Below are 17,107 nucleotides of genomic sequence, written 5' to 3'. Positions count from 1 at the left end.
ATGTAGCCCAGGCTAGCCTTGAATATCGCTAAGGATGACCTTGAACTCCTGATCCTCTGCCTCCCAAGTACTAGGGTTATAAATATGTACCACCAAGTTGGCCTCCTGAATACATTTCTATCTGGGCCTTCTAGATCTGTCGAGTCCATTGCAAATGCATAAACTTATTCATGTATGCATTCCCTAGACACTGAATGAGTGGCTGTCCCTCACGTACCAGCTGTTGCTAACAGTGAAAATACAGCAGAGAACAGTCAAAAGCCATTTAATTTTTTATTATGTTTACTTAAAGAGGAAAAGGAGAGAGAGAGAGAGAGAGAGAGAGAGAGAGAGAGAGAGAGAGAGAGAGAGAATACATATGGAAGCCAAAGGACAGCTTAGAGAGTTGGTTATCTCTTTCCACCGAGTGGGTCTTGGGAATTGAACTCAGGTCCTAAGGCTTGGCAGCAAGCGCCTTTACCTGCTGAGCCATCCCACCAGCTCCCAAAATCATTGCCTTTATGGAACAGAGATTTTTAGAGAAGACAGATTCTTTTAGTTGTTAGTTTTGTTTTTTTCCTTTTTTATTGTTTTTATTGAGCTATACATTTTTCTCCACTCCTCTCCCTTCCTCCCCCTCCCATGACCCCCACGCTCCCAATTTACTCAGGAGATCTTGTCTTTTTGTCCTTCCTATGTAGATCCATGCATGTCTCTCTTAGGGTCCTCTTTGTTGTCTAGGTTGTCTGGGGTTGTGGACTATAGGTTGGTTTTTTTTTTCTTTATGTCTAGAAGCCATTTATGAGTGAACACGTACTATATTTGTCTCTCTGGGTCTGGGTTACCTCACTCACAGACCCTCACTATGGAGCCAAAGTCTGCCATGAATTCACTACGTAGCCCAGGCTGGCCTCCCACTAACAACAATCCTCCTGCCTTGACTTCCAAGCACTGGAATACAAATGTGTGTCATCATGACCAATATCTTATTTGATCTCTTTACAGTGCTGGGGATCAAACTCAGGGTCTTGTAACTGCGGGGCAAGTGCTCTACCACTGAGCTACCAGCCCAGCTTGAAACCTAGTCTCTGAGTGGTCTATTAGGTGTGGTGAGGCATTCCCTCACTCCAAGAACTTGAGAGGTAGGGGCAGGAAAATCAAGAATTCTGGGCTAATCTGAGCTACAAGGAAACCCAGTCTCCAAAAACTGAGAAAACAAAAATGAGGGCTGGAGAGCTGCCTTGGTGTTTAAGAGAGAACCTGAGTTCCATTCTCAGAAACCATGTCAAGTGCCTCATGACTACCTGTAATTCCTGCCCCGTGGGATTCAATACCCGCTTCTGGTCTCCTGGGGCACACATACCCACAGTACAGACACAACATACACACACACAGAGACATAAGTAAAAACAAATACTACCTAGACTAAGTAAGGGACTGGGGAGATGGCTCCGTGGTTAAGAACACTGGCTGCTCATCCAGAAAACCCGGGGTTCAGTTCCCAGAACCCACAGAGCAGTTCACAACCATCTGTAACTCCAGTCCTAGAGGGTCTGACACTCTCTTCTGGACTCCCTGGTCACTAAGCATGCTTATGGCATACACACATACAAACAGGCAAAGCACCTATATACACAAAATAATGTAATTTTTAAAAAAATTTTTAGTTAAAAGTAAACGAAGGCTTGGATTCCTCACTTGAGAGAGTGTGCCCAGTATGTAGGGAGCCCTGGGCTCCATCCACACCATCGCATAAGCCAAATGTGGCACTGCACACCTGTAACCCCAGCACTCAGGAGACGGAGGCAAGCAGAACTGAAGTCTGAAGTTCAGGGTAATCCTCCACCACATAAAGAGTTGAAGGATAATATGAGAGAAATGAGGCCCAGTCTCAAAATAAAAAATAGGGCAATTAAGGGCTGGAGAGATGGCTCAGAGGTTAAGAGCATTGCCCGCTCTTCCAAAGGTCCTGAGTTCAATTCCCAGCAACCACATGGTGGCTCACAACCATCTGTAATAAGGTCTGGTGCCCTCTTCTGGCCTGCAGGCATACAGACAGACAGAATATTGTATACATAATAAATAAATATTAAAAAAGGTTTATTTTTTAAAAAATAGAGCAATTAATTACTTATTTAAACTACGTGTGCGCATGCGCGCGCGGTTCCCATGTGGAGGCGATCAGAGGAGAAACCACGGGAATCGGTCCTCTCCTTTCATGGTCTGGGTCCAGGAGATCTACTTTAGGTCACCAGGCTTGGCAGCAAGAGTCTTTATCCACTGAATCTTTTCGATGGCCCGATCTTAGTGAAATTAAAGCAATAGAGGGATGGACAGGCTATGAGACATACTCAAGATTTTGGGTTTCACACCCTTGTCAGTATGAAGAAGAAGCATAACGAGCCCCTATCTAATAGAAGGGGACTAAGAATGTAAGATAGGCAGGTAGGACTATCCCCCTCCCAAAAAAAGTTTCCTGTCTGCCTCGCAGGTAGATTGACCCACCACATCCCCTCCTCCTCCCCAAGCATTCTGCCAAAGGACAAAACCACTAGTCAGTAACTTTAACCTAAAGGATTTCAAAACCTAGTGGGGGGTACATATTAGCTGAACAGCGCCCCCCCTCCCACCATGCAAGCCTAGGGTTAGAAACACTAGGGATGACTCTCATTCAGATTCAGGTCCGCTCCCCACCCCTCCCCCGCACTCTCCCCCCTCCCCGAGATCCACAGTTACTTCAGCAGCTTTGCACCCATGATCCCGGAGACCCGGGTCCTGGTTCCCGTGCCTGCCTTATCTCTCTCCTCCCTCACATTTTCCGCAGCAACAAAGCCAAACACAGTACCGGGGGGGGGGGGGGGCTTTCACGCTTCCATGCGTTTGGACACGGTGTTCCTTCTGCCTGGAAGGCCGCGCAGCTCTCTCTCTGAGCCGAGCCTCCCCCCCCCCTTTGCTCTCATTCAGCCCTCAGCACCCTTCCACAAGGACCCAGCACCCTCTCTATCTAACTCAAGCCTTGTCTTTTGCTTTGGCTTCGCTGCACGACAATCACCGATTCCTCTAAATCTCTCCCCTGGCAGGCTCAGGCCTTCTCCAACGCTGTAGTTGTTTGTGGAGGAAAGGGGTTGCCCGCTTGACACCCCAGAGAAAGCGCCTAATCCTGAGTTTGAGCGACGACAGAGCATGCACCTAAGCTTAGGACGGCTCCAAATGTGTCCCATAAGGGTTCTTCTGTGTCCCTTGGGAACCCCGAATCTTGCATTCCGGGTGCACCGTGGCGCAGCAGCCCAGCCCCCTGGCTTGACATCAGCAAGCTGGAGTAGTCCAGGGGGAAGGGCCGCGTAAAATCGCGAGTTTGGACTACAAATCCCGATAGGCATCGCGTGGCCCCGCGGCTGGCGCCTGCGCAGCACGGGCCCGGCGTTTGAGTGGCAAGTTGTTTGTTACAGCGAACACCAGCTGCTGCTGCGCCGGGCGCCGCGCTCCGCCGGGCGCTGTTTGCTTGTCCACCCCGTAGCTCGCTGTACCCCGCAGGTCCTCCCCAGGCCTCCTTTTTTTGCAACTTGCCAAGCTTCCTTTTTTCTGGATCGAGTACAAATCAGTCCAGCACCGAGCACCGGGCCCCCTTCCCTGGGCCGGTTGCCCCAAGGCTTGGGGCGCGCAGGGGGCGGGGGCCGCTGCTCGTCCCCGTCCCCCCCCCTCCCCGCAACTCGGGCCACCGCGGATGATCCGCTGTGGAGGAGCCCTGGGCAGACGATGGAACTGCACATTCTGGAACACCGGCTGCAAGTTGCCAGCGTCGCCAAGGAGAGTATCCCGCTCTTCACCTACGGCCTCATCAAACTTGCCTTCCTGTCTTCCAAGACCAGGTGAGAGAAAGAGAGTGTGGGGAGAGGGGATGGGGGGGGCGCATGGTACCCGCCCCGGGACAGACAAAGAGGCGCACCCCGGGGGGACGCAGTGCAAAACAACTTCATCGCTCCCCCACCCCCCGGGATCTCTGCCATCCTCCTGCATCGGACAAAGCCACCCCTGTGCTCTCTAGTTGGGGGTCCCTTCCACCCAGGTCCCCCCCACCCCACTGCGCCTCCCAACTGCTGCCACCAACACCCAACCCTACCCCCCCCATCTCTGTCCCTTCCCCGAGATCCTGAGTAACCTCCCCAAATGGCCTCTGATGCATCCTTGAATGAATGAATGAATGAATGAATGAACGAACGAACGAACGAATGAATGAATGAAAAACAGGTGTGGGGATCCGGAGGTGGAAATTAACAAACTAAACATGCCCCATCCCCCCATCCATCCACCACCACTCCCCTCCTCCTGGTTGGGCCGGCCCCCCTGTAGCCACTGGCAAGCGGGGAGGGATGGCGCTGAGCTCGTCTACCCCAGAACAGAAAAAATCATAAAATCATTAGTAGATGTTTATCTCCAGGTGCCTGCGAGGGGAGAGAGGAGGTGCAAGCAACGGGGGAGGGGCTGCAGGGCCAGGGTCGCTGGTTTCTTTTCTCTTTGGGGGTACAGCGAAGTGGGAGGGAGGGGGGATTTTGAACCATGGAAGGGGAGGAGCAGGCGTGTTTATGGATCTTCCTGGAGGCTGGTCTTGGATGTTGCAGGGGGGGGGGGAATAGTGGAAGGCCTTGGGAGGTAAGAAGAAAAAGAAAAAAAAATTTAAATCTTGGATTTTTCATATTGCTGGGTGTGCGTTTGACTTCATAAACTCCTGTTGGATTAGAGTCGGCTTCCTTTTTTTTTTTTAATTGCCCTTTTCCCCATGTGGAGTGGGAATTAGAGCAAGCAACGGTTAACTTAAACCTCCTTCGCTTACCATTTTGATGGGGGGGGGCGTCAAGGCGAAGATGTTTCAACCTCCCTGTCTTGTACAGGAATGGGTACTTTACAAGTGAAGATTAAGTTAAATTGACAGCACACACACACACACACACACACACACACCTCCTTTCTTCCTAGGCTGTCTTGTCTCCTATGGGGTTGAACTCAGGGGAAAGAGCCTGTTAAAAGTTCTTGCTCAGGGACTTGACTTCAACGTTTTGGAGCTTGCAGGGCTATTGTTTGGAAGATGAAGCCAGCTAGGTAGCTTTACATCTGTTTACTTTCTTCTCCGAGGGCTGTTCTCTCTGTGGGGACCCAAGGTTTCACCTCCCTTGTCTGAGGGTAGAACCCCTTGCTCCTTAGATGGCCCCACGTAAATCATTAAACAGGTCATTTGAAAACAAAGCTAACAGCGCAGATTCTGAACACTCTCTCTCCCTCACCCCCAAGTGCAAAAAGCCCCTCTCTCTGTCGGCGCCTTCTAATCCCTACCTACATTCACTTGCCCTCTGCCCACCCCCAGGCAATCCCTAGGACCCAGAGGCTGAAGGGAATGGAGTCCCAACTTCTGGCCCCAGCAGCCTCCGACAGCCCTCTGGTTCCTCCTTTCTTTCTCAGGCTGGAGAAAAGAGGGCTTCACGGCAGACACTCCTTAGAAAGACAGGAGGAAGGCTGCCTCTGGCTGTTCCTTGTGACTTGGTGAAGGGACTGGCCTTTTTATGGGCATCCCTCATCTGCGGGGCTGCTCCCAGGGTCCAAGTTGAAGGTCTCAAATTAAGACCCAGAGACAAGCTCACACTGGCTTACTTCACCACAGGGAAACCTTGTCCCCTTGAAAGGTGGGTACCCCTCTTCCCTTCCAGGATAGGCCCAAGTGACCATTTGCAAGATGACTGAGAGGTCGAAGGTCATCTCCTTGTCTCCAGGCACTGACTCTAGAAACCGCTGAGTGTAGCCGGGTCTGAGGACTGACAGCCCGCCGCCCTTATGCACTCTGAGCCCAGGCGTGGCTTCGTGTTGGAATTAGCCCCGGTGGCCCAGGCCAGGTTGCCGTTCTCTCTCTCTCTCTCTCTCTCTCTCTCTCTCTCTCTCTCTCTCTCTCTCTCTTTCTCTCTTCGTCCCTCCATGAAATGGACATAGCACAGCCCCGCCTACTTCTTTTTCAAAAGAACTGCTTGCTGGTGGTGGGTCATTCAGTTCATGCAAAAGCAGCTGTTCAATTATTCACAGCATGAACCATACAGGTAGTAAGTAGATCTTGATTCTTCTCCCCCACCATGTTGGTCCAGATGCCTGTTAGCATCTACCTCCCCGCAATGGGGTATCCCCAGAACATCTCACTGCCTGTTTAAAAGAAACAATCACTGTTTCTACTGGGCCAGGTCCTCGCTGTGACATTCAAGGCCTTTTGAGGAACCTGGATCCAGAACGCTTGTCTCTGCCTTGTCTTTACCTATCCCTCCCCACCCCCAAGAGGAGATAAACTAGTAACACCCACGGGTGGCCTGCTTTCGCGCCCCTCTTCCCTCCTGTATGTCGTTCATCTCTTCCTGGAATGTCCCCTCCACCTCTGTCAATTCCACTTCAGTCCTCAAGATGATGACATCACCCTGAACCTCCCCAAGCACTCCCCTGCCTCCACCTCCTAGCAGACTTAGTCACTTCCTCTCTCTTTCTCCTCTCTCTCTCTCTCTCTCTCTCTCTCTCTCTCTCTCTCTCTCTCTCTCTCTCTCCTGATTTCTCCTCGGAGTTGTGCATGTTTATTATTGGAAATGTAATATTTTTTTAATTATTTATTTGGTGCCAGGGTGCCCTGAACCCAAGGGATGTAGAGACCGACTGTCCCTCCCTCTCCCTCTGCCTAGCTGAGAGCCCAGTCCAGGGAAGGAAAGGGCTGGAGTTAAGAAAACATGGTCCAGCAGGGTAGAAGAAAGGAGGCCCAGGCCTGGCAAGATGGCTCCGCAGTTAGGACTGATTGCTGCTCTTGCAGAGGATCTCAGTTCACTTCCTAGCGTGGCTCACAGCCTCCAGTAACTCTAGCTCCAAGGGATCCAGTGCCCTCTTCTGGCCTCTGCAGGTACCTGCACTCATGTGCGCATACCCACACACATGTATGTATAAATGTATAAATGTATGTGTATGATTTTGAATAAAGGAAGGGGGAATGGGAAGACTGGCTAGGGCTGCCTGGAAGCCTACCTGAATAAAGGAGTGATAGATGATATGCAGTATCTTAATAGGAATTAGGCAGGAGGGGGGGGGTCTAGTCTCTCTCTCTCTATAGAAATATAGACATGTAAATGACACATATCCAAGTGTGATACAGGGAATGACAACCCGGTGACAGAGCTTTTACAAAGAAGGAACTTGGAACTCGGGGATTAACTTGCTCAAGGTCATGAGATCAGTGATAGAGCCCAAAGATTTGAGTTTGCATCTCTGTGGATTAAGCTTTGTTTTTGCCAGCACAGGTTACAAAGGAGGCTCATAGCAGTGCCACCAGCCCTTCTGTTTGCAGTTGCTGTTCAGAAAGAGTCAAGAGCACAGGGTCAAACCACTGACCTCTGTGTTCCCTTGTACCCGCTTTCTTATTTGCAAGACTTAGGATTGGACTCGGCCTCCTGCATACAAGGCAAGCACATGCTACCACTGAGCCACACCTCTAACCCCTCACTAAGGGATTCTAGACAGGTGATCTACCATTGATCAACACCCTCATCCCCTCACTGGGGGATTCTAGGCAGGTGCTCTACCACTGAGCTACCCCTCTGGCCTTTTTCAATTTTTATTTTGTTTGTTTGTTTTTTTTTAAGATTTATTTATTTATTATGTATACAGTATTCTGTCTGCATGTATGCCTGCAGGCCAGAAGAGGGCACCAGGTCTCATTACAGATGGTTGTGAGCCACCATGAGGTTGCTGGGAATTGAACTCAGGACCTTTGGAAGAGCAGGCAGTACTCATAACCACTGAGCCATCTCTCCAGCCCCAGTTTTTATTTTGATACAGGGCCCTTATTAAGTTGCCCAGACTGACTCTGAATCACTCTGTAGCCAAGACAAGCCTGGACTCAGGAATTTTCTGCCTTGACCTCCTAAGTAACTGGGAAGACAGACCTGGGCTACTACATCCAACTTCAGTATTTTTCTGGCTCCTTAACCTAGCTGTACTTGGGTATATCTTTCCTCAGGGAAAGCTGGAGCAGGGTAGCGGGGCTCCACTTCTACAAGGGGTGTCTCCTGTTATTTAGCCCCCAGGTTGCTCCTCAGAGACACTATCAAATCCCTAGCTCTGTGCTTGGCTCTGAAATCTATCACATAGTCCCTAAGCACTTGCGGAACAGCATGTTCAGGGCAGGGGTGGGGACAGCCTGGCTCAAGTCCCCACACTTTCTATCCAGTCACGTTCATTCATTCATTCTCATTCCTATTCTGTTTCTCTCCTCCCCTCCTTTCCACCCCGCCCCCCATATCCTGGAACTCATTAGGCTAACTGCCCTTCTCCAGCCTTGAAGTCCTGAGAGTGAGCTTCCACCCCTGGCTTAGTTCATCTTAACTCTCGGCAGCTCAGTTTCTTCTCCTCTTTGCAGGCTGTTTGGCTAAGTCAAGTGCAGCTTTTAGAGCTGGGGAGGTGGCTCACTTGGTAAAGCACCTGTATGCAAGCATGAGCAGCGTGAGTTCGGATCTCCAGTGCTTATATTTAAAAAAATGGCTGGGCAGTAGTGGCGCACACCTTTAAGCCCAGCATTCACAAGGCAGAGGCAGGAGTTCGAGGCCAGCCTGGTCTACAAAGAGAAATCCTATCTTGAAGAAAAAAAATGGACTGGAGGCTAGAGATGGCTCAGTGGCCAAGAACACACATGCTCCTCTTGCAGAGGACCCAAGTTGAGTTCCCAGCACCCACATTAAGCAGTTCACAACCACCTGTAACTCCTGCTCCAGCAAATGTAAGGCCCTCTTCTATAACCTGCCATCATGTTTACACATGCGTGTGTGTGCCCCCCCATGCACATATACATAATTAAAAAGAAAACTTTGAAACACAGGGACGATAAACTTCAGGGTTAGAAGAGACTATCTCAGAAAAGGAGGGGAAGAGAAGAAAAAGGGGAATAGAGAAAAATGGAGGGCGATAACCTGATATCAACCTTTGGTCTCCATGTGAAACATACACGCGTGTGCTTGTGCACACCTGCACCCTCGTGTGCACATAAAAAAGTAACTCTTACTATATACAGTATGGTGTGGGAAGGACAGCTGTCTGCTAACTTCTCAGAGCTGTGACTGGAAGAGCTTGAAAGAAGAACCATGTCCATCGGCTCACAGTATGACAGTACAGTCTGTCACGGCGGGGAAGGCACGGTGGCAATTCATAGCCAAGGGAACACGGCTATGCTTCTCACATTGTGGCAGGCCAAGAAGTGGCTGACAAACAGGAAGGAGGAGCCCAGCCATGAAAACTTCAAGGCCTGCCCACAGTGACTTCACTTCTTTCAGGGAGACTCCATACCCCAAATGCCATGCCCTGAACTCTGTTCAAGGGCCAAGTGTTTAAGCCTATGGAGGACATCTTAGAACCAATGTTAATTAATAGTGATGACAGGAGAGTATTCTGGGATGGAGGGCCGAGAGAAGGCTCTGTCATTAAAAACACATTCTGCTCTTCCAGAGGACCCTAGTTCAACTCCCAGCACCCACACGGGGTGGCTCACAACCACCAGTAATTCCAGATCCAGGGGATCTGATGCCCTCTTCTGGCCTCTCTAGGCACCTGCACTCACAGTGTGCATACCCACACATGTAAACACAATTTAAAAATACCATAAACCATTTAAAAAGTAGTGTTCTTGGCCACTGAGTGGTGGTGCACACTTTTAATCCCAGCACTCAGGAGGCAGAGGCAAATCTCTGTGAGTTCGCAGCCAGCCTGGTGTACAAGGCTAGCATTAGTACCGCCAAGGCTACACAAAGAAACCCTGTTTCAAAACAAAAACAAAAAAAAACAAACAAACAAAACAAAAAAGTGTTCTTGGCAGTTTTAACCTAGAAGACAGAATATGGCAGGCTGTTGTTGAGCAGAATTGTAAAGCCATGGTTCTCAACCCTTCCTAATGCTGCAACCCTTTAATATGGTTCCTGGTGTCTCATGTTGTCCCAAGCATAAGATCATTCCGTTGCTACTTCATAACTGTGATTTGCTGCTGCTATGAATTACCATCTGATATGCACCCCCAGAGAGGTCGCAGCCCATGGGTGGAGAACTGCCACGGTGAAGGTGGGAGATGTGAGACGGGCCCTAAGGAAGTAGGAGAGCTGCATGGAGTCGGTGAGGGGTAAGGGGTCTGTAAGAAGAAAAGGTTCTGTGTGAGGAGGACAATGAGAGGGTGGGGGTGGGGGCGCAGACTGCAGCAATGCCTTAGATGCGTGTGTGAATCTGTCAAAAGAATAACCTGAAGAGAAGTGCTCTGTGCTGGGCCTGGTGGTATAAGCCTGTCATTCAAATACACAGGAGGCTGAGGCGTGAGGATCACAAACAAGTTCATGGCCTGCCTGTACTAGAGTAAGTTCAAGACCAGCCTAAACAACTTAGCAGGAGCCTGTCTGAAAATTAAAAAAAAAAAAAAAATGTTGGGGGGTGTGTGGCTCAGAAGCAGAACACATGCCTACAATCTAACAATAACAGGTAGGGGTGTGGCTCAGTGGTAGGACTCCTGCCTAGAATCCCCCAGTGAGGGGCTGGAGTGTGGCTCAGTGGTAGAGCACCTGCCTAGAATCCCCCAATGAGGGGCTGGGGTGTGGCTCAGCAGGTAGAACACTCACTCTGGAAGAGTTACACCCCTAGTACCACCAAAAGTGCTGGGAGCTGGGCTGTTCGGCATCCGTTAACCTAAAGATGTGATGGTGTCTTCCGTTAATCTAACCACGTGATAATGTCATCAGGATCTTTTTCTTCTCTGTCTTCCTAACTGGCCTTCCTTAGCAATAGCTGTGTCGCTCTGTGGAGCAGCTGGGTGAGCTTCATTGTGAACAGGGAGGAACCCAGCTGGAGCAAGTGCTGTGGCTTCCAACAGTGCCCTCTTGCAAAAAAAAAAAAAAAAAAAAAAAAAAAAAAAAAACCATACAGGCCCTATAATCTCACCCCTCCGCCAAGGCTTACTCGGACTGTCTCACCTTATTGGTTGGAGCTATGTCACATGACCATGCATAAGACCGCTATGGACCAATCAGGATCCACCCCTTTAAGGTGGGACTGACTGCATGAAAGTTTCTAGCCTAGAGAAGGGGAGGAATCTTTAGGTGGTCTATCCATCTAGGTGATGGAGGGTACCACAGTGTAGGGAGGTTTAGGGACACATGACATGTGAGTGCCCTGATCAGGGTGGGTCACACTACAGCCCCTCTGCTTTGCTTGCCTCTGCCCTCTGGAGAGGTTGTGGCTGGTCTCTGCCACAGCCTCAGAACCCAGGACCTGGTAAGAGGGATCAGAGACTGTCACCATGGAAATCCAGGCGCTTCTGGGACCCTCCTGTCAGTTGGGGCGTTCTAACCACACAGCAGCCCTGAGGAGCCGAAGCCTAATTTTACTGATAAAGGAACAAAACAGGAATACCCAGAAAGGGGTGGGGAGCTGTGGTGTGGACCCAAGAATTCAGATCAGGAAAACCTGTTACTCTGAGCACCTAGCTGGCTTGGATTCCTGTCACTAGGAGTCTTTTGATAGCCAAGGCCACAACTGGAAGGCAGTGGACATGCTGTAATCTTTGTGTCTGTCTGTCTGTCTATCAGGGTCTGGTGTATGCTTATGTGTGCACCTATGTGTAAAGATACTATACCAGAGCCATACCCCAGCCCTTCACTGGGGGATTCTGGGCAAGCCTGCTATCCCTGAGCAATACCCTCAGCCCCTTACTGGGGGATTCTAGGCAGACATGATGATACCCCTAAGGTGCTCACTGGAGAATCTTAGGGTTTAGTATAGTTACCATGGTGACAGGTGTCTGTCGTCCCCCCAGCAGTTAGAAGACAGAGGCTGACGTCTGGTACCTTCCTCCATTGCTCCCCACCTTATCTTTAAGGCATGGCCTTTCCCTTAGCCTAAAGCTCCCCAATTCTACTAGTCTGGCTGGCCAGTGAGCCCCAATGATCCTAACTCCACCTCCCCAGATCTGAGGTCACAGGCACGCACTGACATGTTTGGCTTTTTACCTTCATGTTGGGAATTTAAACACTAACGGCTGCACTTTATCAATTGAACCAAACACCTAGTCCCTGTTACAACCTTTACAAAGTGCCACCATGGAAAGCACCTACCAGACATAGTAGTGGCACAGACCAGGGGTTGGCAGACTGAGGCAGGAGGAGCATACACTTGAGTCTAACCTGTGCTACAAAACAAACAAACAACAAAGCCCATTTCATTTGATTGGCCCATAGTTTAGGAAACCCCATAACTGCCACCTGGATTGGGCATACATTTAAGGTCTCTGGTTCATACTGCCCTGTACTGGGTCTCTACATTGCTGCTGTATTAAGGTCTCGCCAACAAACTGGTGCTGGATACCATCCACTAAGGAGACATTTATGCAAGAAAAGCTTGAAGCTATACAAAGTGTGTCTAGATCTTTGTTGCTTTCCGAGGTGAACCGGGCTGAGGCTCCTGTCTGAGAGTACATTTAGAAAAGATGGCTAGCCCTAGGAGGCCTCCAGGGAAAACTCAAGATAGCCACACTCTGGCAAGTATGATCGTGGGCAGATCATTTGACCTGTCCTGTCGGAGCTGTCACCTTCGTAACTGTGAATTGGGGATATAGAGCCTGGTAACCTGCCTTAGCTGAGGTCACAGTCAGAATTGGATGACTTGAGACAAGGTGCACGGGAGATGGCGTAGTGGGTAAAGTGCTTGTCATGCAAGCATAAAAAAGCCAGGCGTGGTGACATGCACTTGGAATCCCAGCACTAGGGAGGCGAGCTGGGTCCCTGGAGTTCTTTGACCAGTCATCCTAGCCTAATGGAAGAACCCCAGATCTCAGCGAGAGACTTTCTCTTTAAAACATAAGGCTAAGGGGCTGGAGGATGACTCCGAGGGTAACAGCTCTTGCTGTGTAAGCATGGGGACCTGAGTTCAAATCCCCAGCACACATGTAAAAGTCAAGCATGACTCCACACAACCTTTTGCACACATAAGAAAGCCAGGGGGTGCTGAAGAGTTGGCTCAGCTGTTTAAGAGTGGTTGCTGCTCTTGCAGAGGACCTGGCTTTAGTTCCCAGCACCCATCTGGTAACTTATAATAGCTTGTAACTTCAGTTCCAGGGCCAAAGTTCAAGTCCCCAGAACCCAAACAAATGCTGGATGAGTGTGATAGCCACCTATAATTCCAGCTTTAGAGGCAGAAACAGGATCCCCAGAATAAGCCAGCAGGCACACTAGCCTTAGTAACTAGTTTTGGGTTTGATTGAGAGACCCTGCCTCAGTGAATAAGGTGGAAGAGCAAGACAGCACATAAGGCAAAGCTGGGGCCCCCACATGCACATTCACACACATGCATACACCGTGCACACATGACCACGTGCATATACCTTATCCACACCACACACTGTACACATGTGTAAACACATATGCATACACCACATACACATACCCACATGCTTATACCATATGCACACACCATACACATGAGCACTTGTTCACATGCTGTCCATGAAAACAAACAAAAGAACAGATGGTCTCTGCTCATGGTAGAAGGTGACACCCCTCAGGCTTGACAGGAGCCCCAAACTCCCACCTAGAGGTGACCACTGAGACCGATTTCAGATGTTTATTCCAAATCCCTGGCCATATTTCTACTGTGCTACAATCCTCAAATGGGTCTGTAGGGGTGGCTTGGTTGGTAAAGGACCTGAGTTTGGTCCCTAGAATCCGAATTTTAACAAAAAAAAAAAAAAAAAAAAAAAAAAAACAGCTAGGCTTGGTGGTGAATGTGAAATTCCGGTGCTAGGGGAGCAGAGACAGGTAGATGGGCCCCTGGGACTGGCTAGCCAGCCAGCCTAGCCTGTTCAGTGAGGGACCCGGCAATGAGGGACCCTGTCTCAAAACAACAAGGTGGACAACACCTTAAAAATGACAGCCTCCATGTTGCACAGGAACACACATGCATGCATAGTCGTGCACACACGTTGTCTTAGTCGGGGTTCTATTCCTGTAAAGAGACACCATGACCATGGCAACTCTTAGAAAGGAAAGCATTTAATTGGGACTGGCTTACATTTTCAGAGGTTTAGTCCATTGTCCTCTTGGCGGGAAACATGGAGGCACACAGGCAGACATAGTGCTGGAGAGGTAGCTAAGAATTTTACATCCAGATTGGCAGTCAGCAGGAGAAAAAGACACTGGGCCTGGCTTGAGCATTTGAAACCTCAAAGCCCACCCCCAGTGACATTCCTCATCCAACAGGGTTACACCTCCTAGTCCTGGCCAAGTAGTGCCACTCCCTAATGGCCAAGCATTCAGAGCTGTGAGCCTATTATACAGGCCACCACACACATGCACCTGCACACACACAAATACACATGCAACACATGTGTGCTTAAAAGAATCCTCCTCCTCTTCCTCCTCCTCCTCTTCCTCCTCGGGCTCTCAGCCTGGCCTTTTGCTCCAGGCTCACATTCCTTTCCTGGCAGGGTAGTTCAATCATATTTATGTCAAATACATGATATAAACAACCTAGGAGAGGAAGGGTTGGTTTTGTCTGTGGTTTCAGAGGTTTTGGTCCTTCCTGGTGGAGAGAGCATAGCTAAACAGCTCATTTCGTGGCTGCAGGACTGTGTGGTGAGGCTGTTCACATCGTGGTAAACCAGAAAGAAAAATGGAGCAGGAAGGGACCAAAGCTCCCATGGACACAGCCAGCCCCCATCTACTTCCTCCATCCAGGCCTCACCTTCTGCAGCTTCATCACTGCTCAGTCATCCATTGGAGTTCTTCTATTATATATGTTATATATGTATCAGTATGTATGTATGATGCCCACACCACAGCATGCATATGGAAATCTGAGAGCAGCTTATGGGCCCCTTCTTTTCCTCCACCATGCACGTCTCAGGGTCAAATTCATAGCATCGGCCTTGGTGGTAGATGCCTTTACCTGCTGAGCCTCCCTGTTCTCTCTGTTCAGATTTTAATCCAGCAATAGATTAAGTCATTAATAGGGTTAACACCTTTACCATCTCCTGAGTGCCTCTTGGTCCAGTCATTGTCATGGTAAGATTAACCATCACCCCTGGCTTTTAAACTGTTCCTCTGCCCCGCCTTTTTCCCACATACCCCATTCTAAAACATCTAAAATAGGTTTGTTTTGTTCTGAGACAGACAGTTTTGTTCTTGCAGCCCAGGCTGGCCTCACACTAGCTACTGTGCCTGAGGTTAGCCTTGAGTTTATAATCCTCCTGCTTCCACCTCCCAAGTGCTGAAACTACACACCCTCAGCCCTACACCCAGTTTCTGAATTAGTTTTAAAATGTCTGATGTCTCCAGCACTCTCACGGAAGAGCAACAGCGTCCCTTCCTCTCTCTCCTTCCAATGTGTGCCTTAGGGACTCTGTTTGGGAACATCTGAGGCTAGGTCATAAACAGTGAGCTCTGCCTAGTGTTTGCCACCTCTTGGAGCCTTTGCTTGGTAGGAAGTCTGCCACCATATTATGAGGATAACCCAGTCCTCAGGAGGTTGAGGCAGGAGGATCACACGTTCAAGGCCAGCCTGGGCAACGTGGCAAGACCATGTCTCCAAAAAGAGGAGAGAAAGAGATCGAATAATTCGGTTTTAAACTCAGAATCTTTGCTGAACTCCATTTGTTCTGGCATCTGCCAGCTCTTTGAAGGCTGATGTCTCCTTTGTCACTCTGCTGGAGGGCCCCGGTTGACAATGGTCCCTCTTTCCTTCCTCCCTGAAAGGGAATAGCATTTTCTTTTGCTTCTTGGTGGAGCATCCTGTGATTTGCTGCCCTTAACAGATGTAAGATCCACGATGGGGGCCGGAGATGTAGCTCACTTGCTAGCATGTGTGAAGCCCTGAGTTCCATCCCAACACCCGTACATCTCAGCAGTGAGGAAGTGGAGGCAGGAGGATTAGGAGTTAAAGCCGGCCTGCACTACTGTTTCTTAAACAAAAACAAAAGAACAGAAAACAAGCCAGAGTGTTTTCAGTGGTGAAAGCTCTTGCTGCTCTTTCAGAGAATCAGGGTTCAATTCCCAGCACCCACACAGGGCAGCTCGCAACTGCCTGTGACAGCTCTATCCCCAGGGAACCCACTGACCGCCCTCACCTGAGTTCCTCAGGTACTCAGACACGCGAGTAACGCAGAATTTAAATTTAAAAAAAAAAAAAGAACTCAGGGGGGCTGGAGAGATGGCTCAGCGGTTAAGAGCATTGCCTGCTCTTCCAAAGGTCCTGAGTTCAATTCCCAGCAACCACATGGTGGCTCACAACCATCTGTAATGAGGTCTGGTGCCCTCTTCTGGCCTGCAGGCATACACACAGACAGAATATTGTATACATAATAAATAAATAAATAAATAAATAAATAAATAAATAAATAAATATTTTTAAACAAAGAACTCAGATAGTAAACTTCAAATGAATAAAGTACTGGGAAGAGGTGGAAAGATTGGAACCTGGAACCCTCACAAGTTGCTGGTGGGTATGCAGGATACTCTTTAGGAGTGGGACACTGTCTCCAAAAATTAAAAGTAGAGCTAGTAAGATGGCGTAGCAATTGCTGTCAAGCCTGATGATTTGGGTTCATCCCCTGGAGCTCACATGAGGAGATGGAGAAGTAGCTCCCACAGGGTGTCCTATGATCGCCACCCATGAACTATAGCCATCATGTCCACAGAGACAGACAGGCAGACACATACAAGTATAAAGAAATCAATTTCTAAAAATTGATACTAGAAAACCGAGTGTAGTGGAACCCAGCTCTCATCCCAGCATCAAACTCAAGCAGGAGTTTAAGGCCAGCCTGGTCTACAGAGAGCGTTGGCAGCCACCTTGAGCTACATAACGGGACCTGGTCTCAAGAGAATCTAGGCGAGGAGACTGGAGCGATGGCTCAGGAGTTAGGAGCACTCGCTTGCTGCTCTTGCAGAGGACCTGAGTTTTGTCACCAGCACCCACATGGTGGCTCACAGCCTCAGCTTCAGGGAATCTGAAGCCCTCTTCCAGCCTCCATGTGCATGTGTGCACATACACATAATTAAACATATGTGTGTATGTGTGTATATAACACACACACACACATATA

General features: G+C 49.3%; 1 protein-coding gene across 3 annotated transcripts in view; it reads left to right on the top strand.

Annotated features, from left to right (window-relative positions):
- Nucleotides 1-3,407: 3,407 nt before the first annotated feature.
- The window catches only part of Castor2 (cytosolic arginine sensor for mTORC1 subunit 2), a 41,624-nt gene continuing 27,924 nt past the window's right edge, over nucleotides 3,408-17,107 (top strand). For 2 of the 3 annotated variants that reach the window (XM_050166166.1, XM_050166164.1), the window contains exon 1: nucleotides 3,409-3,848. In XM_050166166.1, the coding sequence (XP_050022123.1) occupies nucleotides 3,736-3,848 (113 nt within the window). In that variant the 5' untranslated portion in view covers nucleotides 3,409-3,735. Of the gene's footprint in view, nucleotides 3,849-17,107 lie in introns of all 3 variants that reach the window. The other variant, XM_050166163.1, reaches the window with a different exon arrangement.

The sequence above is a fragment of the Alexandromys fortis genome, unplaced genomic scaffold (assembly GCF_014885135.2).
Source record: "Alexandromys fortis isolate MF-2015 unplaced genomic scaffold, M_Fortis_MF-2015_v1.1 scaffold_151, whole genome shotgun sequence".
Classification (NCBI taxonomy): Eukaryota; Metazoa; Chordata; class Mammalia; order Rodentia; family Cricetidae; genus Alexandromys; species Alexandromys fortis.
Note: the sequence above shows the minus strand (reverse complement) of the source record. Positions and strands in the feature narration are given on the sequence as shown.